Below are 26,210 nucleotides of genomic sequence, written 5' to 3'. Positions count from 1 at the left end.
ATGTCTTCTCTGTGGTAATGTCCGAGTGCACACAGCAGTGCTGCTGGAGTCTGTAACTGTAAAGTGCTCTTCAGTCTTATTTAACAAATAAGTAAACCGATGCTTTGACAAAAATGTGCTCTACAATCCACAATCAAACGCATGTCATTATTTTATTGCTGGTCTTTCGTTATTTACAGCAGCTCACGGTGCAGGAACCAGACTGCAAAACATCTGATCGAATGCCAGCTCGCCACTGTAGTTCCGGCATTGTATCCGAATCAGTTTCCTTTCAAATTCACATTCCCTTTGACAAATCAGGTCTTCGGGCGCGCATTATTGTACAGAAAACAGCACCAAGCAACACCAGAATTACGGGAGGAAAAAAGATTTTAAAAATTTTACGTTTTTTTCACCCAATCACCAATATAAATTACCCAAGATAACAGCATAATTAACATTATGTGATAAATATTATTTTCAAGGAACGTGAATTTGAGGGGGAACTGATTCTGATACAACACCGGCATAGTCAGCCTTAGTTTTGTGTAGCTTAGTGACATCAAATTGACACGCTCTAACTTTAGCATGCATAGCAATGTTAGTATTAATTAAGCCTCCTTAACGGTCTCATAATTCGGAGGATCCAGTGGTATTAGGGAGAAAAATGTACACAGGACAAAAGGGTTGTGAAAATTTTTATTTAACACATAGTGCGACAGAGGCAATTCTTCAAAAAATCCCCTATTCATTCTGGCCATAGAGAGATGGGGCTTAGACCCGGAGTTCCTAATATGGGCATAAGAACATGGCGCCCACTGCAAAATGAGGACACGACCACAGTGGTCTAGTGATAGTATTCAGATGACGTCACAGTCGCGCTGCCACCAGCGGCGCTGTGGTTGTTTGGAGTAAGATAACAAAGGCATAACCAACCCAGCGAAGGCTGTAAAACACGTTTAAACGTTTTTATTTTTATTTTCAAAGCACATTAAGCAATATATTTGAGTGTTTCGACTTCATTTCATTTGATCTGTGGTTGTAGTGATAACAAAATAAACCGCACACTACCTCACTAATTAGTATTCGGAAAACAGCGCATATACCATTAGAAGTGCACTCATTACTGTAGCAGGTGAAGGGCAGAAGTGTGTGGTTGGGACGCGGCACCAGATCAGTCTGTGAATCGCGTTCAGCAGCTCCAATCAATGGCTGATTATAGCGTCGCTGTGCTCCACGTTAGCTGCTCGGTAAACCTTTTTAGTCGTTGATTGTGGATCATTTATTGAGGTAAGCCGGTACTCGCTTCGTATTCACCATTTTTCGAACTTATTCTACGTTTAAGGCGCTTTAGTGTAACTGGAGCGCCATTTAAGCTGAAACGGAAAGTTCAGATGAGAAGCTGGCGAATAAGAAAGCTGATTTGGGGTTGATATGTATGTATGATGTTTACCATTTAAGAGCATTGGTAGCCACTGCTCTTAGTTTTTAAGCAATAGTTTAATAAGTAAATAACTAAATAAATAAATAGGGTCATGAATGTAGCATTTAATATGTTTTAATGTTGCTATGTCAGAGTAATGAACCCGGCTCACTGGCTGCACAGCCAGCAGTTCGCTCTCCGGCTCCTTACACTAAATTCCCAAACTGTCATCACCACTGCGCAAGCTGTTCAGTCGGCAGCTGTGACAGAAGAACACCTAAACAACTTGGAATTAGCCGGAATGGTATTCGGTTCATTTCTGGCTAGTTCTTCTGTCACAGGTGCTGACTGAGAAGCTTGCTCAGTGGTAATGAAAATTTCGGAATTGGTTTTAAAATTGTCCTTTTTTCCCTGTTTGAGGCCAAAGTAAGAAGTAAAAACGTTCAAATGGCTTGAGCTTCTCCTACAGCTGTCAAAGTCGTTTCTTAGCAACGGCATCTCAGCAAAATGTTACAGTGTTTGTGAACCAACATCTCAACCAATCGGACCGGGATTTTCTTAACTCTCTGTTCTAAATGCTGTGCAGGCTATACGGCTCCAGTCCACCTGCCAGATGACCTTCTCCTTGTAGTGTTTTCTGGAGACTGCATCTGAAGCTTCTGCTTATCGTTCTGGTCTATTTTGCTTGTTTATTATCCTTCTGCAGTAACGGTGATGAGACCAGCTCTATCAGAGCACAGGCAGATCTTTGCCTGCTAACATGTGGACGTGGTCTTAATGATCCAATCAAATACTTTATAGCTGTTCGAAGTCTTTTAAAGGACGCGGTCTATGAAGGCGTGTCTGCTATACAGCGGATTTCCTGTTTGCGTCACAGCACTGCTGTTCCCGCCTTTACCGTTGCGTCACGAAACGCCGCTCCTGTCACGTTCTATAAAAATTGAGCCAGAAACTTTATTTTATGTATTTATTTATTTTTTTTTTCCATTTGTTAGAGCTGGAGATGCTTCGGCAGTCTCAGATACGTTGTGTGATGTATCTGAGCGATTTGACGAGTTTAAACCCAATGCCTACATTTAAAACTCCCCAGGCATCGCTGGCTGCTCTGCTGACGTCGCCATGTTCTCGAAGCCTCGCTGGCGCGCAGTCAACATGGGGCAGTGTAGTCATGCCGCTGTGACGCAATCGGTCTTCAGATGCAGCCTCTGAAGGATGCAGCCTCTGAAGGATGCAGCCCCTGAATAGGGACACAGCCCCTGAATAGGGACACAGCTTATTAATTAAACATCTAGGAGGTTACATCAGTGGTTACATACTCCCAGAAAATCACCTGGGTATCTTTAGCCTACAAAAAAAATCATGTTGGGCACATACTGCATACTGCTAACTACTTTTGAGCATGATCAGTTTGTAGTAGGCTAATTTGGACACAGCCCATGAACATACAATCTTGTCTATGCGTTTTCAAAGGCATTTTGCCACACAATGAGTGCATTAGGCAAGAATGGGTAATTGTGAAGAGGAGACCTGCTGTTTCCCATTTGTAGGCTGTGGCCAGAGCCGCAAAAATACTCATTTTGTTGAACCCTAGCAAGAAACTACACTCCTTTTTGTATTTACATCTACATTTTTTTTCATTAACAAGGGAAAAATTTATATACATTTATTTAAAATGTATATAAATGTAAAAAAAAAAAAAAAAATATATATATATATATATATATATATATATATATATATATATAATTTGATAAGAAATATTTGTGCATATTTTTCTAAAAACGTAAAGTTCGAATTGTCTTTAGAGACAACATGCCAGGACAACTATAGAGCTCCAGTCAGAGCTCAGCTATGATCTGTCAAGATGAAGTCGGTCAATCAGATTAGCTGTTGGGGCAGAGCAAAACCAGAGCACGTGATTACACATGGAACACAGGAAAATACAGCAAAAAACACATTTTACTGCCAAAATATATGTAATATTTTTCTGATTACCAAGATTAGCTAAAGATAGACTACAGACGGGTCGACAAGAAGGGTCATAATGTCTATTGTTAACGTCTTCATACATTTGTGACCTATACTTTTCTCAGGCCCCACACCGTGTCTTCCACAATGGCAGCAACATTCTCAGATAAAGCCCGCCTGTAGAATATCCTGACCTCTTCATTTGTTCACAAATGTTTGTATTCATTTGTATGTACAGAAAGAGGGGTGTCTGTCTGTGTTAATGGGAATCTGTAGTTCACAGGCCATGCTTCTTTTTATGATCAGTTTATTATTCCTTTGCTGATCATGTAAACAAGTGGGAAAGGGTAAAAGTTGATTTGAAGTTTTTTGAGGTTTAAACTGATGGAAAAATTGATTTTGTTCATCTAATTTTACTTTGTTTTGTTTTACTAAAAACATTGAGTTAATTAGTTGGTTAGTGTAGTGGGTAACACCTCTGCCTTCTACGCTGTAGACTGGGGTTCAATCCCCCACCAGGGCAAGCAGCCTACACTATACCAATAAGAGTCCTTGGGCAAGACTCCTAACATCACCTTGGCCTACCTGTGTAAAATGGAAGTTGCTCTGGATAAGAGCGTCAGCAAAATGCCATAAATGTAAATTAAACCACTTCAATTGCTTGTTATATCATGAAATATTCTTATGTTAAACTGACAAGCCATTTCTTACAGTGAATGAAAAAGAAAAATCATTACATCAGAGAAAAATAAAAATACAAAATGGTATCTTCATTATATGGGAACAAATGAAGAAAATAAAAAACTGAACTTTTAATTTAGCAAAGAAAGAAGTCACAGATACTGTAAATGCTTAGTTAACCTGGTGTGCATTACTTGGACACGTTCTCATTCACATCACACCTAATGTCCTGTATTTCTTATACACATAAAAATAATCACTTGTTTATTATGTTATGGGCCCCTAATGCACTATGCATGGTGAAAATAATTTCTCCAGTAATGACTCCTTTAACTTCAGCTCAGATGGGAATTAATCTTAACTGATAAGACAGACACACACACATACACACATATGAACATACACATTTTTAAGCCGCTTCTCCCTCAGGGTCATGGGGGGTGCTGGAGCCTATCCCAGCGGTCAATGGGCGGAAGGCAGGACAAGACACAAGACATTTGAAGCAAAATATAACCCACAGTCTATCTGCCGGTTTAGTCTCCATTCAGTGGCCTGGTTCCAAATACTGTGTTGTGATGAATTGATGGGTGATGTCATTTGCCTCATTAGTTTTATGATGAAGTTAGCAGAAAAGTGAGCAAAAAACTGAGACCGCCAACAACTACATTTGCAATCACAAAAAATGAGTTTCCACTCAGTTCCGAGCCAGGGATCGAGCAACTGAAAAGCTTAAGCAGTATAATGCAGTTTAAGGGTGTTTTTAGAGAGAGAAAATGCATATAAGATACATTACATTTAAATGTAAATGTAAATGTAAAGCCTTCCGCCCGAAGACTGCTGGGATAGGCTCCAGCATCCCCCCGCGACCCTCACGGAGAAGCGGCTTAGAAAATGGATGGATAGCGTGGGACGCGTCAGGGGTGTCCCCTTAGCCCACTCCTCTTCGCAATATGTATTGAACCCCTTGCAATCCGTATTAGACAGCATGAAACTCTCAACCCCATCCATTTAGGAGGTGTGGACCACCATCTGTCTTTATATGCTGATGATGTGGTAATCTTCATGTCACAGCCCGAATTATCCACTCCTATTCTGTTAGATCTTATTAAGTCATTTGGGTACATTTCTGGGTACACAATCAATTGGCAAAAAAGTGAGTTCATGCCTCTTGGGAAAAATCCCAAACCAGAATTTTTGCATAGACTCCCATTTAAAGTTACAGACAAGTTGAAGTACCTTGGACTAACCCTTCCAAAAGACCCAAAATTAATTTTTAAATTGAATTTCGGTGAAAATGTGGAAAAACTAAAAGTAGATATTGGAAGGTGGCGCACTCTTCCCCTTTCAATGGTGGGCTGTATAAATGCTATAAAGATGGTTTCGCTGGCAAGATTTCTTTATCTGTTTCAAAATCTTCCAATTTTTTTAACCAAGTCTTTCTTTAAGTTGTTGGACTCAATAATCATGCCATTTATATGGGGGTTTAAAGCTCACAGGATATCCAAAAAGCATCTTCAAAAACCAAGAGAAAAGGGTGGATTTGGACTGCCATGCTTTCAGCACTATTACTGGGCAGCAAACCTTAGACCTCTTGCTTATTGGGTTGAAGGTTACAATCCTGGTGTCTCAGCAGAAACTCCAGCCTGGGTGGCCATTGAAAAGGCTGGTGTTAAAAACACTTCACTCCCAGCTCTTCTTTTCTCAACACCTAGTCTTCTCAACTTAAAAGTGAATAACCAAATAATTCGCAACTGTTTGAGAATATGGCAGCAAATTAAGAAGTGTTGTGAACTACCTGGTACCTCTGTTTATGCTCCTGTGTGTCATAATCATGCGTTTCCACCCTCACTGTCTGATGCAACTTTTCACAGTTGGAAACTAAAAGGCATAGTTGCTTTAAAAGATTTGTACCTTAATAAGCATTTTGCCTCATTTACTCAACTGCAACATAAGTTCTCCCTCCCAGCAACACATTTCTTCAGGTACTTGCAAGTTAGGAACTATGTACACCAAAACATACATAATTTTGAAACTCTTCCTGAGGAAAGTAAGATTTATAATCTTTTGCTTGGCCCACCGGATTCAAGACACCTGATTTCAAATTTTGTTAAAATATTTTCTGAACAAGTGGACTGTGCCACCCAGTCTTTGAAGAGTGCCTGGGAAGAAGAGTTGAGTATCCAGATTGATGATATTGTCTGGGGGGAAGGTCTCAGTAGAATACAATATTGCTCCATCAACACTAGACATCACCTTATTCAGTTCAAGGTCATGCATAGGCTCCACTACTCTAAAACTAAACTGCATAAAATATATCCAACTGTCTCCCCTTTGTGCCAGAGATGCAAGTCTGCAGATGGCACCTTAGCCCACCTTTTCTGGTCATGTCCAAAACTGTATGACTTTTGGTGCAGTGTATTCCAATGGTTCTCTGAGATGTACAATTGTGTTTTCAAGCCTGACCCACAGGTGGCACTTTTTGGGTACTCAATGGTTCTGTTGCCGCAAAGTAAGCGTGTACAACACACCATAATGTACGGAATGGTTGTCGCAAAAAGACTCATTTTAATGCTTTGGAAGTCAGAGGCAGTGCCCCTTTTCAAGATGTGGCTATCTGAGCTCACATCTCTATTGCACATGGAGAAAATCAGGTACAATCTGTCTAATAATCTCAGAGAATTTTATAAGATATGGCGGCCATTCTTGGACCATCTCGAAGAGTTTGATGGAGACCTTGAAACAATGTGATAGGCTAACCGCCTCTTTCCTTTTTTAAAAAATTTTTTTCTGTTAATGCTGGCTTTGCACTAGTGAAGATAAGTCATTGCCTTAGTTTGTACGCCCTGTCTGTTTTGTTTTTGTGTGCGTTTTCACATTTTAAATCTTCTTGTCATTCCTTTTTCTTAAGCATAATGTATAATTTTTTCTGTTGTTTACCTGTCTAGTTGTACATAACACTTTTGAAAAATTGTAATAAACATATTGTTCAAAAAAAAAAAAAAGAAAATGGATGGATGGATGGATGGATGGATGGACATTTAAATGATCGCTTTGACACAATTATTGCAGAATCACATTAAGTATAAATATACAAGTCTGGAAATAAATTTAATTTAAATCAAGTTACCTATTTTGTGTAAATTAAATGTCTGTACTAGCATACCAAATATCAAACTAAAAGCATAGTGTTGAAATGATTGATTGATTGATTGATTTATTGATTTATTTATTGATTTATTTATTTATTTATTTATATTATGGGCTCAACATTGCATATATGATAATGACATGATTCTGTAGGAACACAGCGCTATTGATATACCATATACAACATAGACAAGTAACATGTTAAACGTTAGTTTTTGGAATGCCTCTTTAATTAACATTTCAAATAACATTAACAAATCTCGTACATTCACCAGAACTATTCACCAGAACTATTTCTGAAGCTCTAACATCACCTACAAGTCTCAACGCTGGTCTTTACCGCTAAACTACTTTTGTACTACAAATCCCAAAATCCCACAGCTGTGTTTCCGCTCATCCTCCAATAAACAGCCTGTTTGGCTGTCACGTGTTCTCTAGCTCGGGCAAATGGGCATGAGACTGCCTTGAGGGAAGCGTAATGAGACAGCGCAGAAACGATGTGTATAAAAATGATGAAATCTAGCTCTTAGTTGTCGTTTGAGAGGTTTGCCAACGTGCCTTGGCTGTACACGTTGGATCAGAAGGGCATTCTGGTAGGTGGCCGTTTCGTATGAGCGAAGCAAGTGGTAAATCTAGACAGACCTTATTGCAGGTTTGGTGGCTCGTTCTGTTCAAATAGCGATTTTTTTGGCAGCTCACAGGCTCCTCAGACCTCCTCCATTTTAACCTCAATTGCGTTAGCTGCTTATTTCATCTGCAGTGTTTGAACAGGCATTACCTAAACCAGGTTCTCGTCTCTGTTTAGCATGCCGCTGAAAACTTGTACTAGCCTGCCAGCTAAACCTTGGCGTGACACTTGACAGAGGTAGCTAGGAGTCATGCCGAGATAAGAGTCTAAAACCACACCGAAGTAAAAGTTTTGTTTCCTAAACTAAGTTACGACTTAAGTAAAAGCGGCTACCAAAAAAGAAAAACTGTCCAAACAAGTAACCTAATGGTTCCCTATAGAACTTAGTGGAACGTATTGATAAATCCAGTATCTGCACGTTTGCCAGTTAGCTGGTCAGGCTCTATCCTTTTCTTTATGGAAGCAAGTTTTCCGTGACTGGAGAAAAATATATAACCACTTAGTAAGTCATAATAACGAGAAAGTATTACATAATTATGACTTAATATATTATGATTTATTATTATTATTTTTGTGAGTTAGTTTCACATAATAATGATGATGATAATAATAAGATTGTCATTATTTTGACAGGTCATAATTATGAGATGCTAAGTCAAAATTTATGAAATTGTAAATCATGACATAGTAAGTTAATAGGCCATTATAATGAGTTACTAAGTCATAATTATGAGAGAAACATTTTTAGCTGCTTTCAATAACAAAATAATAAAATTAACCAAAAAAGGGATGTGTAACTAAAGCCTCATGACAACTGGAATTGAGGAAAAGTAGGTTGTTTGGCAGTTATACTTGATCCTGTGCTTGATATACTGTTCTTTTGCATAGATGGAAAGCACTCAGTTTAAGTGCAAATTCAGAAAAATTGTACAACTGTCTATAGAATGCTCTCTATGAGAGTTTCTTAATCCGGCACCTGAGGACCCACTGCGTTATTCCCTGTTTCAGCACAACTGAGCCAACATCAATGCAGGGAGGAGTTGAAAACTGTACGGGACCGATGGTCACTATACGAATGAAGGAAAAGCTGCTTTGTAGTGTAGACAGTGTAGTGCACTTTAAGAAGACAAGAAATGTCATTCAGCTGTAACACTTTTCTTTTGAATGAATGAGGTCTCTATTCTCTCACTTTCAGGTTGCTGGATGAGGCTGTGGTGAATAGTTTTTCATAATGTCAATGTTCAGCACTGGTCTCCTGGTTCTCACGTCCCCGTTACAGACCCTCCCTCTCCGCCTTGCGCCTGTCCTCAGCTCTGCTGCCCAGGTGGTGGAACGCACCCTATATGTGCACTTTCACCCCGGTCTCAACCTGGCCACGGGCACACAGGCTCGACCCGCCTTCATCCAACCTGTGGTGGACCTTCCCAGTGTCATTTCTCGCCTCTACAGTAACGCAGCTGACGTGTGCAGTCATCTAGACGTCAGGGTGCTGCTGACTCATTTCAAGGCACGGTCGGGAGTGTCTCAGGTGGGGGCGAGTGCAGTCTCCAATCCTTTCCCCTCACCGCAGACCCTGTCCCACTTCCCTGAGGTGGTTTTGACAGATTATCCCCTTCAGGATCCTAGCCAGTCATCGCTGGTATCTCAGTGCCTGCAGAAGTATGCAGGTTACTGCTATGTCTGTACGCCTGAGCTGTCCTCAGTCATACTGCATCCACAGCTCAAGTGCGAGGATGAGGAGCAGAAAAGAATAGAAAAAGAAGAACCTATAGAGACATACAGTGACGTGGTGGTGGGGGGAACCTTTGACCGTCTACATGGTGCCCATAGGACCCTGCTGAATATTTGCTGTCTGCTGGCCAATAGGCGCTTTCTGATTGGGGTGTGTGACCAAGAGCTCCTTAAAAGTAAGCTGAGAGCACTAGTATTCCTTTTAGTCAAATTTCAGTTTTGGTTTCCTTCTTGTTTCATGTGTAGTATTTCTTTGTACTTTTTTGTGGTGAATTTAGTCCCATTGCTTTATTTTCTTTCTTTCTCTCTTACTCTACTTGTAGATAAGGTGTTGAAGGAGCTGATTGAACCATATAGTCGGCGCGTGCAGAAGCTCAAGGAGTTTCTAAATGATGTCAAGCCGTCTCTCCAGTATGAGATTGTTCCTCTGTCTGACCCCTTTGGCCCGTCTGTCACTGACCCACAGCTGCAGTGCATCGTTGTCAGTGAGGAGACTAGGAGAGGTGGTGAGGCTGTCAACAGGAAACGGGCAGAAAATGTACGTTTCTCAGTGGCTACTGTACACAAAGTAGACAAAGCGAAGTCCAGGCTATGGTTTCTTTTTTCTTGTTTCTGTATTCACAAATGAAAAGGGATAGAATTGTAGAGGAATAACTATTTTCAGTGCCTGAGGGACAGTGTGCAAGCTGATTGCTTCTATGTCATACCTTAAATATTCAGAGGGTCATACCTTTGTGTAAATCTTGCCACATAGCTGAGTATACTCTACGGTTTTACACATGTAGTGTTCCTAAATTGGTAAAACTCACTGGGAGGGATTAACCGAGTCCAGTTTGTAAGGCCTGGTTTCTGTTACTGCATCTTTAAAGCTAACTAAAACCAAACTTCAATAAACAAAGTAAAAAAAACAGTACTAATGCAGTTTCAGAGTTGTGATAATGCTAATGTAAAATAAAATCTGTAAGAAATAGGGGAAAGGTTACAAAAGAGGTGATCTGAGGACAGGTCATTTTAGAAGTGTATTTCACTGTATTCCGCATAGCTGTGAGCAGGGTTCAATGAGTTCAATGTGTCCAAGCATCAGGTTAATACCTTGCTATTTTACTGGGTATATTGTTAGTAAGTCAGTAATTTCAGACTAGAAATCCAAACTGTTGTCCTCCAGTTAAAAATTTTCCTTAGTGAAACCTGAAGCTTTAAGGACTTTAGTTTGGAGTACTTTTATGCTACTGATCATCAAAATACTTGTTGATGTCTCTCATGGTTGTATAATGGTTGTGGAATATAATTGTTGATCATGATTTGGTATTTTAATTAGCATATACTGGTTTTTGTGTAGGAGTTGATTTAGCTAGATAATACATAGATTGTCAAGCACACATTTTTGTGACCCTATCATTTATTCATGCCTTAGATCAGAGGTGCCCAGTCCTGGTCCTGGAGATCTGCCACACTGCAGAGGTTACCTTATCTAGGTAATGAAGGCCGTCAGAAGCATCAGAAAATTAGTGCCAGCTCTGTTGGATCGGATATCTCCAGGGTGGTAAATCTCCAGGACCAGGATTGGATCACGCAAAATTTCCCACTTTTATTTTGGGATTTGAGGGTTTTCATTGTATTTTGTTGTATTTTTGTATGTACTACATTTTTTGTTTAACTTATTCTGCTCATATTATGCATCAGTCATCCCAACATGGCTCCAGCAAAGCTACCAGTTACATGTAGTCTAGGCAAACTTTTACTTGGAGAACAGTCCATCATTACAGGATATGAAGATGCTAGATGCTAGGCTTAAATCACTCAACAGGAGTGCAACACTTCGAATTGTCCAGCACTAAGTCTGTGATGAATTTATTTGATGGGGCTTGGTTGGCAGTGATGTAAAACTGAGTAAATGAATAAGTAAAAATAAATTAATAAAATAAGATAATGGCTTACATTGTCACATACTTGTTACTATGCAGTTTATGCAGGTTCTGTACATGTTCATAGTATGTCTCATTAGTGCAGTTTTATTATGCATGCAGTTGTTCAGTGTTCATGAAAGCATATAATGGTGAATTTATCAAAAAATATTTTTTGATCTGCATTTTTTTTTTTTTTAAATTTGAAGATGGGTGGAAATGACATTCTCTGCTCTACCAGGAATAGGATTTTACTTTTCCAGTTCTCTTTATCTACATCTTTTAACTGCGACTGGAAGTTCAGCATGTCAGTGTTTGACCTTAAACAAATTGAAGGCTTGAGGCAATGGTTGCTAAGCAGTTACTGTATGGCAGAGAGCATTGTCATTGTTGTATTATGGTTGACCATAATACAATAACAGCCCTCACAGAAAACAAATTTCATTACCATAAAAAATGCTGCTTAATATTCTCTCCCTCTACCTGTTGCTACGCTGCTTCTGTGAGTAGATTCCCTGCTAAAACTTTTAACTATCATGGATGCTATGGCCTTTCAGAATCGGATCTGGGGAGCGCAACTGGTTTTAACTGTTTATTTTCATCACATTTAATGCTGTGTATTTACAGGGTTTATCAGAGCTGGTCCTGTATGAGATTCCACTTATTAAAGATGCACATCACACAGACATAGAGGAGGAGAAGATCAGTTCATCCAGTCTGCGGTCACGACTTCTGGGCACACTCCTCAAGCCTCCCACGGTAATTGCCAGTCCATTTATTGATTTGTAATATATTTATTCATAATTGTCTTGCTTTCACCTGTTTATTGATTTGTTTATTCCTTTCTTCATTTGTCCTGTCAGTCGGTCTGATATTAGGACACCTTATGAAATGCAAGGGGTCTATAGTATTCGTTCAGTCTATTTAATCTTCTGGAAGGTGCTATTTGAGCTATCCTTATTGCATCCGGTTTACTGTGATTACAGTGAAAATCCTGTATGTGCAATCCATCGTCTGCAGCAAATAGAATGGTACCCGCTGGGCGTTTTTAAATCTATTAGAGTTCAGTGTTGGTCATAATGTAGTACATTTTACAGTTTAAATTCCTGTCAACACAAGTCACTGGCTTAAAAAGAACTGCATTAATTGCTTTACTTGTATGTCTTTTTTAAGAGAACAACATCAGTTATACAGTATTTAATATATTTAAATAGTAAATGATATCTCTGTACATATATTGCGTGTGTATGTGTAACCTGCATTGACTGCATGACTCCGATTGTGAATATGAGCAGCACAGCACAGGAAGCACCGTGAACTTGGTGAACATTTGTCAAAGCATTCAATCACTCTAATGTTAAACTGATAAATGAAAGAAGAGAGGCCTCCAATCTCACTTCACCATACTTTCCATGGTTTTATCCATTTACATAACCACACCGGTCAGGTCTGGTTATTTGAGAGTGCAGGTGTTTCAATTCTTTCAGCTACTTCAAATTTCAAAAGTATTAATCATTCAAAAGTGGACTATTAAAAAACCTCCAACTATTTGAGCTGGAGGACACGGGGATTAATTGAACTCTTGTAGAGTACAGTATGTCTATTTTTTTTCTGGACAAAGTAGTGTGAAAGCTTTGTTAGCTGTAGCATGCAGTGCTGTGGTTTGGAGCATGGTGTTATGCAGTGTGGCCTTCGAATGTTTCGTCAGTGGCAGTAGAACAGTATTCAACTATGTTCTGTCATACAAAACCACGTCAAGCTTTAAATTTGAAATTGCACATGTTGGTTACATATACAGGACATGAATTCCTATATCATGGATTATTGAAAGCAAATAATGCCATTCAAATCTGCGGTTACTTATGATTTTGTGTGGTGAATGGACATTATGTAAGCTTTTTGGATTTTTCAGCTTCTTTGCCATGTGTGATAGTTCTAGGGTCCCAGACAGGACTTAAGCATAGTCTTGGACAGCACAGAATCCTGAATGGATGTTCTCCATTGAATGAAAATGTGTAGTCCAAGACTAGGCTTAATCGCTGACAGGAAACTGACACAGTGTTTTGCAGGCTTGCGAATCTCAAGATTGTTACTGAGAAAAGTCATTGTTTTTACAACCTGTTTATTTCATTCAGTGAAATTCGCAGTGCAGCTCTGTGCAGCGATGTAACGTTCTGTCACGTCTCCTCCCTCTTGCCAGCCTCGACCTGCTCTGTCTCAGGTGCCTTATGTGGTTGGTCTGACGGGGGGCAGCGGGAGCGGGAAGAGTGCTTTGTCACAGAGGCTAGAAGGGCTTGGAGCAGTACGGGTTGACGCTGACCAACTTGGCCATGAAACCTACATACCTGGCTCTGTCGCCTACCATAAGATACTGCAGGAATTTGGTAGAGGTGAGAGAAAGCAGAGGATTCATTTAGTAATACATTTCTGTTTATTTGCTAAGTTTAACATATTAGAAATATTTTAAATTCGGCAAATAAACAGTAATTATATATTGACTGGCCACTTGATTAAGTACACCTCTTAGTTTTTACAATCTTTGTCAGTTTTATCACCTCCGCTTTACAGATGCTTTTTGAAGTCCTACAATTACAGACGGTCATCCGTTTCTCTGCATAATTTGACAGACCCTTTTCACCCTCTTCTTTAATGGTCAGGAACCCCTCAGGACCACCACAGAGCAGGTGTTATTTGGGTGGTGGATTATTCTCAGCACTGCTGGGACACATGATATGGTGGTGGTGTGTTAGTGTATGTTGTGCTAGAATAAGAATCAGGCACAGCAGTGCTGCTGAAGTTTGTAAACACAGTGTCCACTTACCGTCCATTGTATTAGACACACCTACTCTGTGAGTCCACCATAGATATAAAGTCAGAGACAGTAGTTAATTTGTTGCTGAACAGTTTGCGTTAGTTATTCTCTAGTCTCTAATCCAGCAGAGACATTTAGGGGTGTTATTTAGTCCTCCTTCCCAAATAAATGTACTTTATTAGTTCAAAGTGCATTGTAGTTTTTTCTTGTTCATACTTCATTATTCAACCGTGCCATCATGTCTCACTTCACAGTATACTGTGATAGCAGGGCACTACTTGTTCTGTCTCTGCTGTGCTATCAGAGATTTATTTATGTAAAGTGAAAATTGGAGCTGGCAGCTCAGACAATCATATCAGACCTCACAAGTTGTTAGCCAATCATAACAGACCTGGTTTAGGATCTCTGGTTTTGCTCACTCTGTAAAATAATTTCATTCGGCAGCTGCCAAAACTGAAGACAGGAGCATAAAGCTAACTTAAGTAATCATTAGACATTGATCAAAATCTGAGAAACAGTATGTAGTTGCAGAGTCTACAGAATGGATTTATGGCAAATTGTAATTACACACACACACGTTATTGGCAAAAGTATTCACTCAATCATCCAAATCATTGAATTCAGGTGTTACAATCATTTCCATGGCCACAGGTGTATAAAACCAAGCGCGTAGGCGTGCAGACTGCTTCTACAAACATTTATGAAAAAATGGGTCGTTCTCAGGAGCTCAGTGAATTCCAGCATGGTAACGTGATAGGATACCACCTGTGCAACAAGTCCAGTCGTGAAATCTTAATAATTCAGCAGTCCAAGAGAGTTTGGACAATTTCATGCTCCCAACTTTGTGGGAACTGTTTGGGGATGGCCCCTTCCTGTTCCAACATGACTGCACACCAGTGCACAAAGCAAGTTCCATAAAGACATGGATGAGCTAGTTTGGTGTGGAGTGTCTGACCTTACAAATGCGCTTCTGGAAGAACGGTCAAAAATTTCTATAAACACACTCCTAAACCTTGTAGAAAGCCTTCCCAGAAAAGTTGAAGCTATTATAGCTGCAAAGATTGGGTCTACATCATATTAAATCCTATGGATTAAGAATGGGATGTCATATGCGTGTGAAGGCAGATGAGCGAATACTTTTGGCATATGTAGGCTATACACTGTGTGCACAATTATTAGACAAGTGAGTATTTTAACCATATTATCATTTTAGGCATATTTTCTAACTCCAAGCTGGATAAACTTGAATGCTTAATGGATTTAAACATAGCAGGTGATGTGTATCTGTGTAATGAGGGGGGGTGTGGCCTAAGGAGGTCAACACCCTATATCAAGGTGTGCATAATTATTAGGCAGCTTTTTTCTTTAGGCAAAATGGGCCAAAAAAGAGATTGAACTGACTCTGAAAAGTTAAAAATTACCAAAAATCTCTCAGAGGGATGCAGAACTTGCAACTTGAAATTGCTAAGATATTAGGGTGTGATCACAGAACCATCAAACGTTTTGTTGCAAATAGTCAACAGGGTTGCAAAAAACGTGCTGAGAAAAAAAGACGCAAATTAACTGCCAAGGATTTGAGAAGAATCAAGCATGAAGCTACCAGGAACCCATTATCTTCCAGTTCTGTCATATTCCAGAACTGCAACCTAGCTGGAGTATCAAGAAGTACAAGATGTTAAGCGCTCAGAGACATGGCCAAGGTAAGGAAGGCTGAAATCCGACCACCACTGAACAAGACACATAAGATGAAGTGTCTAGACGGGTCCAAGAAGACTCTGAAGACAGATTTTTCAAAGGTTTTATGGACTGATGAAATTGGAGTGACTCTTGACGGACCAGATGGATGGGCCTGTGGCTGGATCAGTAACGGGACGGAGCTCCACTTCGGGTCAGACACCAGCAAGGTGGAGGTGGGGTATTGGTATGGGCTGGTATTATTAAAGATGAGCTGGTAGGACCTTTTCATGTTGAAGATGGACTCAAAATCAACTACCGAGCCTCCTGCCAGTTTTTAGAAGACACTTTCATTAAGCAGTGGTACAGGAAAAATCTGCATCTTTCAAAAAGACGATGATTTTTATGCAGGATTCCATCACATGCATCCAAGTACTCCTCTGCATGGCTCGCCAGTAAAGGCATTAAAGATGAAAAACTTATGACATGGCCCCCTTCCTCACCTGACCTGCACCCAATTGAGAGCTTGTGGGCAATTCTTAAACGGGAGATTTACAGTGAAGGAAAACAGTACACCTCTCTGAACAGTGTCTGGGAGGCTGTGGTTGCTGCTGCACAAAAAGTTGATCGTCAACCGATCAAGAAACTGACAGACTCCACGAATGGAAGGCTTATCACTGTTATTGACAAGAAGGGTGGCTATAATGGTCACAGATTTTTTTTTTTTTTATTATTATTATTATTTCTCAGAAATGTTCATTGGAAAGCTTTGAGTTGTTTGTTTAGAATTCTCACTTGAACAGATGAAAATAAAAAAGTGAGATGGGAAAATGTGTTTTTCATTTAGCTGCGTAATAATTCTGCATCATTATAGTTGCCCAATAAATGTGCACATATAGATATTCTCCTAAGAAAGCCAAGATTTCACTTTATTTTTCTTAAACATTAATGTTTGAAGTTTATTAACATTTTTGATTAACCGAGAGCACTGTTGGTCATTAATAAAAATAATCCTCAAAAATAAGACTTGCCTAATAATTGTGCATACAGTGTAGTAAAGCTTTTACTCAGTTGCTTGTTAACTTGGCTCACTAGTTTTGGGTTTATGTGAGGCAAAGAGAAGGGGTTAGGTACCTAGTGTACATGCTAACATTAGCTGGATAGTGACAAGCCAACAAGTGTGCAAAGAAACTTCACTTCATAGTGGGAGTGTGAACTAGTGACAGGGATATAAATAATTTAATTGGCTGCTCTTTTTATTCCTTGTTTATGTAGTTTTCTTCAGTATTTGCAAACAGTGACAACATACACTGCTCAAAAAAATAAAGGGAACACTTAAACAACACAGTATAACTCCAAGTTCAACTTCTTTGAAATCGAACTGTCCACTTAGGAAGCAACACTGACTGACAATCAATTTCACATGCTGTTGTGCAAATGGAACAGACAACAGGTGGAAATTATTGGCAATTAGCAAGACACACTCAATAAAGGAGTGGTTCTGCAGGTGGGGACCACAGACCACTTCTCAGTACCTATGCTTTCTGGCTGATTTGGTCACTTTTGAATGTTGGTGGTGCTTTCATACTCGTGGTAGCATGAGACGGACTCTACAACCCACACAAGTGGCTCAGGTAGTGCAGCTCATCCAGGATGGGACATCAATGCGAGCTGTGGCAAGAAGGTTTGCTGTGTCTTGTCAGCGTAGTGTCCAGAGGCTGGAGGTGCTACCAGGAGACGTGGAGCAGCAGGACCGCGACTTCCGCCTTTGTGCAAGGAGGAACAGGAGGAGCTCTGCCAGAGCCCTGTAAAATGCCCTCCAGCAGGCCACAAATATGCATGTGTCTGCAAAAATGGTTAGAAACAGACTCCATGAGGATGGTATGAGGGCCCGACGTCCACAGATGGGGGTTGTGCTCACAGCCCAACACCATGCAGGACGATTGGCATTTGCCAGAGAACACCAGGATTGGCAAATTCGCCACTGGCGCCCTGTGCTCTTCACAGATGAAAGCAGGTTCACACTGAGCACGTGTGACAGACGTGACAGAGTCTGGAGACAGTGTGGAGAGCGATCTGCTGCCTGCAACATCCTTCAGCATGACCGTTTTGGCAGTGGGTCAGTAATGGTGTGGGGTGGCATTTCTTTGGAGGGCCGCACAGCCCTCCATGTGCTCGCCAGAGGTAGCCTGACTGCCATTAGGTACCGAGATGAGATCCTCAGACCCCTTGTGAGACCATATGCTGGTGCGGTTGGCCCTGGGTTCCTCCTAATGCAGGACAATGCTAGACCTCATGTGGCTGGAGTGTGTCAGCAGTTCCTGCAAGATGAAGGCATTGAAGCTATGGACTGGCCCGCCCGTTCTCCAGACCTGAATCCGATTGAGCACATCTGGGACATCATGTCTTGCTCCATCCACCAACGTCACGTTGCACCACAGACTGTCCAGGAGTTGGCGGATGCTTTAGTCCAGGTCTGAGAGGAGATCCCTTAGGAGACCATCCGCCACCTCATTAGGAGCATGCCCAGGCATTGTAGGGAGGTCATACAGGCACGTGGAGGCCACACACAATACTGAGCCTCATTTTGACTTGTTTTAAGGACATTACATCAAAGTTGGATCAGCCTGTAGTGTGTTTTTCCACTTTAATTTTGTGTGTGACTTCAAATCCAGGCCTCCATTGGTTAATAAATTTGATTTCCATTGATGATTTTCATGATTTTGTCGTCAGCACATTCAACTTTGTACAGAACAAAGTATTCAATGAGAATATTTCATTCATTCAGATCTAGGATGTGTTATGAGTGCTCCCTTTATTTTTTTGAGCAGTGTATTTGAAAACAGTATTTACCATATGTCATTGTATAAGTAAGTTTAAAGTGAAGTTAATGTCAATGAAAAGGTCATATAGTATTGTTGAGAACAGTTTTATATTCCTCAACCTATAGAGGGAAAATGAGAGGTGGCAGCTCTGTCGAAAACCAAATGAGAAGATTTTTACCAGTTAAAACAAATGAATAATTATTTTCATTTTCATGAAATTTGAGTTTAATCAAATAATATATTTTCTAAACAGCCAAGGAGAGGGAGAGAAAGAAACCTAGAGCCTGACAGAGCTGAATGAGCAGATCTTGTGGAGGATAATGAAGAAAGAAGAAAGTGATTGGGAGTTGTTTTAAGCAAGAGCAAATCACACTCTTTCTGATTCCATCAGCTGAGAATGAACTGATCTATAATCTGTGTATTTGAATAATATATATATATATATATATATATATATATATATATATATATATAGGACTTTACAGCTAAGCTAAGCGAAAGAAGATAACCTGACTTTTGCTTAATCTGAGCCTGTTGTAAGTGGATGCATATAGTATTTGTCATACTAGCTTTGTGCTATGAAGTTACCTGGTGCCAATTTGGCCAAAAGACATTTTTTAAAACATTTTCTTTCGCTGCTCTAAGTGTCATGAACATTTTGCAATTAAAAAGTTCTCCTTGGGGCCCATGCCCACAGACCCCCTAGTACAGGCCTGGCCCCCATCCATGAACCTCTGCTGGTGTTTTAAAAACTCCAGCAACACAGTAATGTTACTGCAGCACTGAGAATGATCCACCACCCAAGTACTATCTGATCTGTGCTGGTCCTGTCAGGGTCCTGACCATTGAACAACAGGTTCAAGAGGGCTAACAATGTGTGTGGAGAAACAGATGGACTACAGTCTGCAGCTGTAGCACCTATATGATAAGTGGAGCTGATAAAATGGAGATTGAGTATAGAAACAAGAAAGCGTGCTTAATGAAGTGACTGGTCGGTGTGTGTATATATAAAAACAGTAATTAAACAGGAAATCTCTGATGATGATGTGTACTCCTTTCATTTAGAAAATCAACAAAATGTCCTTAGACCAGGGATGCCCAAACCTTTGCAAATGACTGTGTGTGTATATATATATATATATATATATATATATATATATATATATATACACACACACACAATGTACTTGCAAAAAGTAAATTGAGTAACTGAGTATGTTTCACCAATTAAAACAGTAATTCAGTTATATTATGCATCTGGGTTATTGTACAGCACTAGAATATGATCCAGGTGTACTTTTCTTGCATTGGCATGGGTTCACATTACAGTTTGTATTGCAGTGACAGTCATATCTGCACAGTGATATCTGTTCCATGCGATCAGGGTAGGACAGTCAGTGAAAGATGAAGACATCTTTTCCCTCTTCCTCTTCTGTCTGTTTTTGGATAGAACATAGAAAATGCTAAATAAATGAAAATTTGAATGAATTAAATTCATTTCTGTCTTGGCATCAGTGAAAGACGTATTGCATTGTTTTGGCATAGCAGGATTTTGCAAGAGTAGTTGTTAATTATTAATAGCCCGCTTAACTGCAGAAACACTGTTTAACAAGGCTAACATTATCTAGCAAAGCACAAAACACTAATAGAACATTACAGCCTAACTAAAATTGATTTTTAATTAACTTTTTTTTTTTTTCCTTTTTCAACCTGAAACAACGTGCGTGTGTAACTGCTGGGTGAATGAACAAAAGTTATGGGAATCCATACAAACACCTTAAATGACCTGCCAAAAGTGCACAGGTCATAAGGTCATATCAGTAGAAACAGATGAAAGTGAACCAGTAAAACTTCTTGAAACTGTCATTGTACTAAACTGACACATTGTGCTGCATGTGAACGATACTTCTACCTCTTTGTGACATGAGGCAATGAATGTTAGAATGTTAGAGGTATACCCATTAACTCCTCATTAGAAGTCAATATACATAAACAACCTGGGAATAAATGTGACTATAATTATGTGCATATGTTTGGGCACCAACCCCCACCCACCAAAGTCAAATTACATTAAGTAAGTGAAAGTACAGTTTTACATTCTTCTATAGAAAAGTTGTATATTTTCTAAATTAAACATATTGGAAAATAAAAATATAAAGTGTGGCTTGTGCAAAAGTTATGCCATGTTTTATATTTTCTGATATAATAAATGCAAATAAAAAATAAATTGCCATATTTTTATTTTGTTCACTGTTGTATGTGTTAAATAATTTTCACTTCAATCTACAAAACATGCATTTTGATTCATATTTTGCATATGACTATATATGTGTAAAGGCTTATTGTATTATTGATAAATAATGTGTTTGAATCTTTCATGTCAGATATTTTGAATGAGGATCAGACCATTAACAGGCGCGATCTGGGGACAAAGGTGTTTGGGGACAAGGTAATAAAAGCAACCTGTATTGAACTGAGAAGAATCTTAAGATGTGTACTTTCTATTACACTAAACATATGTTTGCCTCTTTCCAGGAGCGATTGAAAGCCCTGACTGATATAGTATGGCCGGAGATTGCCCTTCTGGTTAAAGCAAGAATACAGCAGGCTGAAAAAGAAGGTAAGACCAATTATTCTCTGACTTACTTTTTGAGCGTGTGAAGAAAGTCTCAGGCCTGATTCACCTATACTACCTCTGTGTGACTGATGCGGAACATGCTGTTCATGTTAAAAGGTTTGAGCATTCACATGGGTTGCGCAAGCAGAGCATTCCAGATGCAGTACAAAAGCAATGGGGCATGCAGCAAATCGTAGTGAAATAAACTACAATCCCAGTTCTACAAAGGTTGAGACAGTAGGACAAATGCAAATAAAACATAAAGCAGTGATTTGTAAAATTGTTTACACATATTTAATTGAAAACTGTCCAAAGGAGAGATATTTAATATTTTGCCTTATCAACTATTGATTTTTGTAAATATGCACTAATCCAAATTTGATGCCTGCAACACATTCCAGAAAAATTGGGACGGTCCACTTTTCAAATTGCTTTTTTTTTTTTTTTTGGAATAAGTGGGTGTCGAGTTCTTGAGAACAAGTAAGAAAAGGGACATGCAGGTTGTCACCACGATTCAACAAAATTCCTAAGTCAGTGTCTGTCATTATTTTTGGGTGTGTTCCTGCCAACGGCAGCTTTCACATCTGTGAAGACACTAAGTATTAAGGGGTACATGTGCTGCCATCTAGACTCTTTTTCAAGAAACCTTATTGCTTTTTTTTTTTAAAGGCAACACCAAGCCACATTCTGCATTTGTTACAACTGCATGGCTTTGTTGAACAGCTGAAGTATTATCAAGCAAGAATGGGTAAAAATGTTTCCAGTGGGAAACATGCCCTTTTTTTGGTAGCATGGTGCAGGTGCATGGTGCAGAAAGAAATAAAGCTGAATAGTTGAAATCTTACGTATCTTGTCTTTGTATTTTTTCAATTTACCTCAGGTCAAAAGGATTTACAAATCATTTCTGCTTTTTTATTTACATGTTTCCTATTGGTTTGTATGTTTGTATGAAAATTCAAATGAAAACATCAAAAAACAAAAATTCTCAATTATCAAGCAAAATATTAGCTAAATGTTTTCTTGGTGCCATTTTTAGTACCAGGCTTAAAACGATTGTCCAATCAGAAAGCTGCAGAAGTTATTAAACATACCACAATATTTTACAAATTACATTTTATGAGCCAAGTAACTGACAGTGACCACGCAGTCACCAATCAGAAAGCTGCTGAGAGTAAAAAATGAATCATGCTTTTTAACAAAGGCCTTACTTTTGATGAGGTGTGTGTATTTAAAGGGAAACATTCCTGATTTGCTATTTTTAAATGTCAGAATGTGCTGTGACATGCCAGAGGTTTGAAAAAAGCAGTTTACAGTTAAAACCATATCACAGAAAAAAGTGAGGACAAACAGTCTAGTGATGTTTTTGGTCCTATCTCAAACAGAGAGGACCATCGTGGTGCTAGCCTGTCTCCTTGTAGCTAACACATAACAGAAGTGTGAAGCTTCTCTTTCCGTCCGCTAGCTCATCTCTTTTAAACTCATGCACAACAGAAATGATTTACACACTCCCATCCACTGACACATCAACTTTATACTCACACACAATAAAAACAGCAGCCTGGAACACCAGCTGTGAATACAGAACTAGATACAGCAGGGGTTAGACCAGACTTTAGTTTGAACATGGCTTAGTCAAATGATACATTTACATTTTCAGGGTTCGTGATGGCAGAATATGAAACGGATTTCATTTTGGAACGATCATAAAAAAATGTACCTGTTGAAAGTGATGGAAGAGAAACAACAGCACAAACAATGAGTCATCAAACTACAGAATGAGAGGGAAAAAATGGAGTCTGGGAAATTAGTTTATCAGTGCAAACTGAACATAATTCAGTATATCCTAAGTAAGTTTACTGTGCTAAGACATTTTCTAGTGCTATCCAAGCTATCTAACATTTCTTAGCAATTACAGACAGCCTACCTTGGGTCTGGTCTTCTCTTTTGGCTATATTACTATGGATAGGGTCCACAGAAAGAACGAACTCCAGGCTTGTATTTGATGGCAGTTTAGAACAGCTAGGCCAGGGGTGCACAACTCCAGTCCTGGAGGGCCAGTGTCCAGCACACTTTGGAGGTTTCCCTGCTCTAACACATCCAGTTAACCTGGCAATTAACAGAAAAGTGTAATCAGGTGTGTCGGAGCAGGTAAATCACCAAACTGTGCTGGGAACTGGCCCTCCAGGACCAGAGTTGTGCACCCCTGAGCTAGGCTTTAAGTCCTTCTTGAGGTCTTCTAGCTTGAAGTGTTTTTCCACGTCTTATAGTTTTTTTTTGCAGTACATAAATACAAGCTTTGCTTCAAGCACATCTTTAACAGGACATGTCACCATATTGACTGGCTCAAGGTAAAGATGTTAATTTCAGAGAAAACCTGGCTTGATATAGACACACCTCCACTGAGCTAGATGCAACAAAATTCTTGAAGAAGGAGGAATGATGCTTTGTAGATTCTAGAATAAATTGGTTCAATGTCTCAGTTCTGCAAACTGGTATTGTTAATATTGTAAACATTCATTGAAAGGGCTGGAAAATGAATCAAGATTATTTGACATTGTCTTGTCCTCTTTTTCCCTGTCTCTCTGCAAACTTCAGGAAAATGTCACACTTGATGCAGTGTTTGTTTGCATATTTGACTCCCTCCCACTCTTTCTGTAGGGAAGCATGTGTGTGTTCTGGATGCAGCAGTCTTATTGGAGGCTGGATGGAAAGACATGGTGCATGAGGTTTGGGTGGCCATTATACCAGAGGAAGAGGTAGTGTATTCCCATGCCTTCTATTTCCACATCGAACTTCACAAAAATGCACCAACATATGGGACCCAAAAGGGGTGTCATGATACAAAAAATTTCAAATCAATCTTCATTTAACTGTTGTATCTTGATTCAATATGTTTTTTTGATACAGCAGATATATGAAGAAAATGTTTGTTCCATTTTCCCATTTTCAGTTTGTTCAGCATTCAAGATTCTCAAAGGACAACATTTGGAACAAAAGCTGTGCTTTAGTGCCCCTAATGCTCTAGCTAATATGCTGGCCACAATATACATGCTGTGATACAATTTGATGTGTTGTATAACATCCCTAGTATTTTTTTTCTTCTCTCTCAGGCAGTAAGGCGTATAGTGGAGCGTGATGGTATAAGTAAGGAGGATGCACTGAGGAGACTGCAGAGTCAGTGGTCTAATGCAAGGCTGGTGGAGCAGGCGAATGTAGTACTGTGTACACTGTGGGAGCCAGATGTTACTCAGAGACAAGTATACTCTCCTGGACACTCAAACCTCACATAAGAATTGCAGTGGTGTTTGTTTATCTTTAGAAACATAGTCTGCTTTCAAATTACTTTATGATGTCTGAAATTAGTTCCAAGTGCTATAATTACTGAGTATGTGTGTGTTTTTCTACAGGTAGTAAAGGCTTGGAATCTTCTGCAAGAACGCATTCAGCAGAACAAAGAAGAAACTGGACTGCCATCCTGAGACAGCAGTTTTATATTCAAGCATATGCACAAGCTTTAGCAGTTTACTTTTACAGTCTGAAAGGGTACATCTCAGATTTTTTGAGAAAAAGTTGACAGGGCTTTATCCTTCTTTTTCTTTTTTACTTTTTACCTGTAGCCAAATATTTAAGATGTTGACTGAAGTAGTCCTTGCCTCAGTGGATTGTGTGGGCATCTCTCTGTTTGGACAGGAGGAGTGGACAGTTTTGTCCCACCACACTCAGAACTGCAAATAATCTGAAGTTTTGACTGCATGACTGGATTAGATTCTTCACATGGAAAGGCCAGGTATTGTTTGACACTAATCAGGAATTGCCAGAATTTGGGCTTTAAGTCAGTTTAAAGCCAGCATACTTCTAATGAAAAGGTTCTTGACATTTATAGTGATTTGGGGCACTGTGTGGCTTCAGGATTGAAATTTTATGTCTATTTTTAATGGTTTATTTGCTAGTCGCAGTTTTGTATTTGTACTGAAAAAGTGGCCAGGTCACTTGTACAAGTTCTAAAACTGGTTGGTTTAGTTTTGATTTTTTTGAATTTTAGATCCCAGTGTTATTTCTCATTGTCTGTATGATCTGAATCATCGCTTATGCAATCGTGGGAAATGTAAGAAGAAATTTAAAATAATTAAAGGGGAGGACTGATGCCATTTTGGTGTTACTTTAAAGCTGTATTTAAGCAAACCTGATATTTATAAATTTGGATGTTTATGATTTTGGGATTCAGACTGAATGCAACAAAAAACCTGTTCAAGTGTCCCACTCAATCAAAACTTAATCAAGAAATGTACTTGTGATGCATAGTATCAGGCTTTCATCACCTTGAATTTACTACACAAAGCTCACAAAGTTTGTTTTACTAATAAAAATCATAACGGATCATGATTTTGATGCTCTGTGCCTCAGACAAACATGGATTAGACCTGAAGAATACAGAAGTTTTTGTAGGCTTAGGAAAAAAGTATAGTGATTTTTAAAAAAGCAAATGACTACTTCCCTCAGTCTAGCATCTAAGTGAATTCTAGGACCAGTTTTGTCATTTATATGGAGGAAGGTGATCCTGCTAGTAGTGGATGGAATGACAAAAATATAATGCTGGGATGTCCCTTCACTTTTAATAAGGACCATTTTAATAACCAAAGAAAATTAAGAATATTTAATGTGCAAAATAGTGAAAACAAAACTGAACCAAAAATGGATAAACCAGTCAGTTTTACTTTCTAACGCTAGACCCGCAGGCCCAGCAAAACCTGTGCTAAATGTTGTTACGTGTCTTAAAGCTGGAGGATGAGAAGCCAACCAGACAAAATGAGAATTTTAAGC

At 39.3% G+C, this 26,210-nt stretch overlaps 1 protein-coding gene across 2 annotated transcripts; it reads left to right on the top strand.

The window, feature by feature from the left end:
* The first annotated feature begins 1,166 nt into the window (after positions 1 to 1,166).
* coasy (CoA synthase) lies at positions 1,167 to 25,772 on the top strand. Of its 2 annotated transcripts, none has more exons than XM_017700734.2 (10): positions 1,167 to 1,269; positions 9,022 to 9,733; positions 9,881 to 10,095; positions 12,089 to 12,220; positions 13,662 to 13,851; positions 21,157 to 21,221; positions 21,308 to 21,392; positions 24,048 to 24,145; positions 24,500 to 24,646; positions 24,797 to 25,772. In XM_017700734.2, the coding sequence occupies exons 2-10, from the start codon at positions 9,058 to 9,060 to the stop codon at positions 24,866 to 24,868; spliced, it is 1,680 nt and encodes a 559-aa protein (XP_017556223.1). In that variant the 5' UTR covers positions 1,167 to 1,269; positions 9,022 to 9,057; the 3' UTR covers positions 24,869 to 25,772. The 2 variants fall into 2 exon arrangements, with proteins under 2 accessions (XP_017556223.1, XP_017556222.1); XM_017700733.1 differs by lacking the exon at positions 1,167 to 1,269 and adding an exon at positions 7,647 to 7,791.
* The last annotated feature ends 438 nt before the right edge of the window (positions 25,773 to 26,210 follow it).

The sequence above is a fragment of the Pygocentrus nattereri genome, chromosome 3 (assembly GCF_015220715.1).
Source record: "Pygocentrus nattereri isolate fPygNat1 chromosome 3, fPygNat1.pri, whole genome shotgun sequence".
NCBI classification, from domain to species: Eukaryota; Metazoa; Chordata; class Actinopteri; order Characiformes; family Serrasalmidae; genus Pygocentrus; species Pygocentrus nattereri.
The sequence above is the reverse complement of the archived record's forward strand: the minus strand, read 5'-3'. Positions and strand labels throughout refer to the sequence as shown.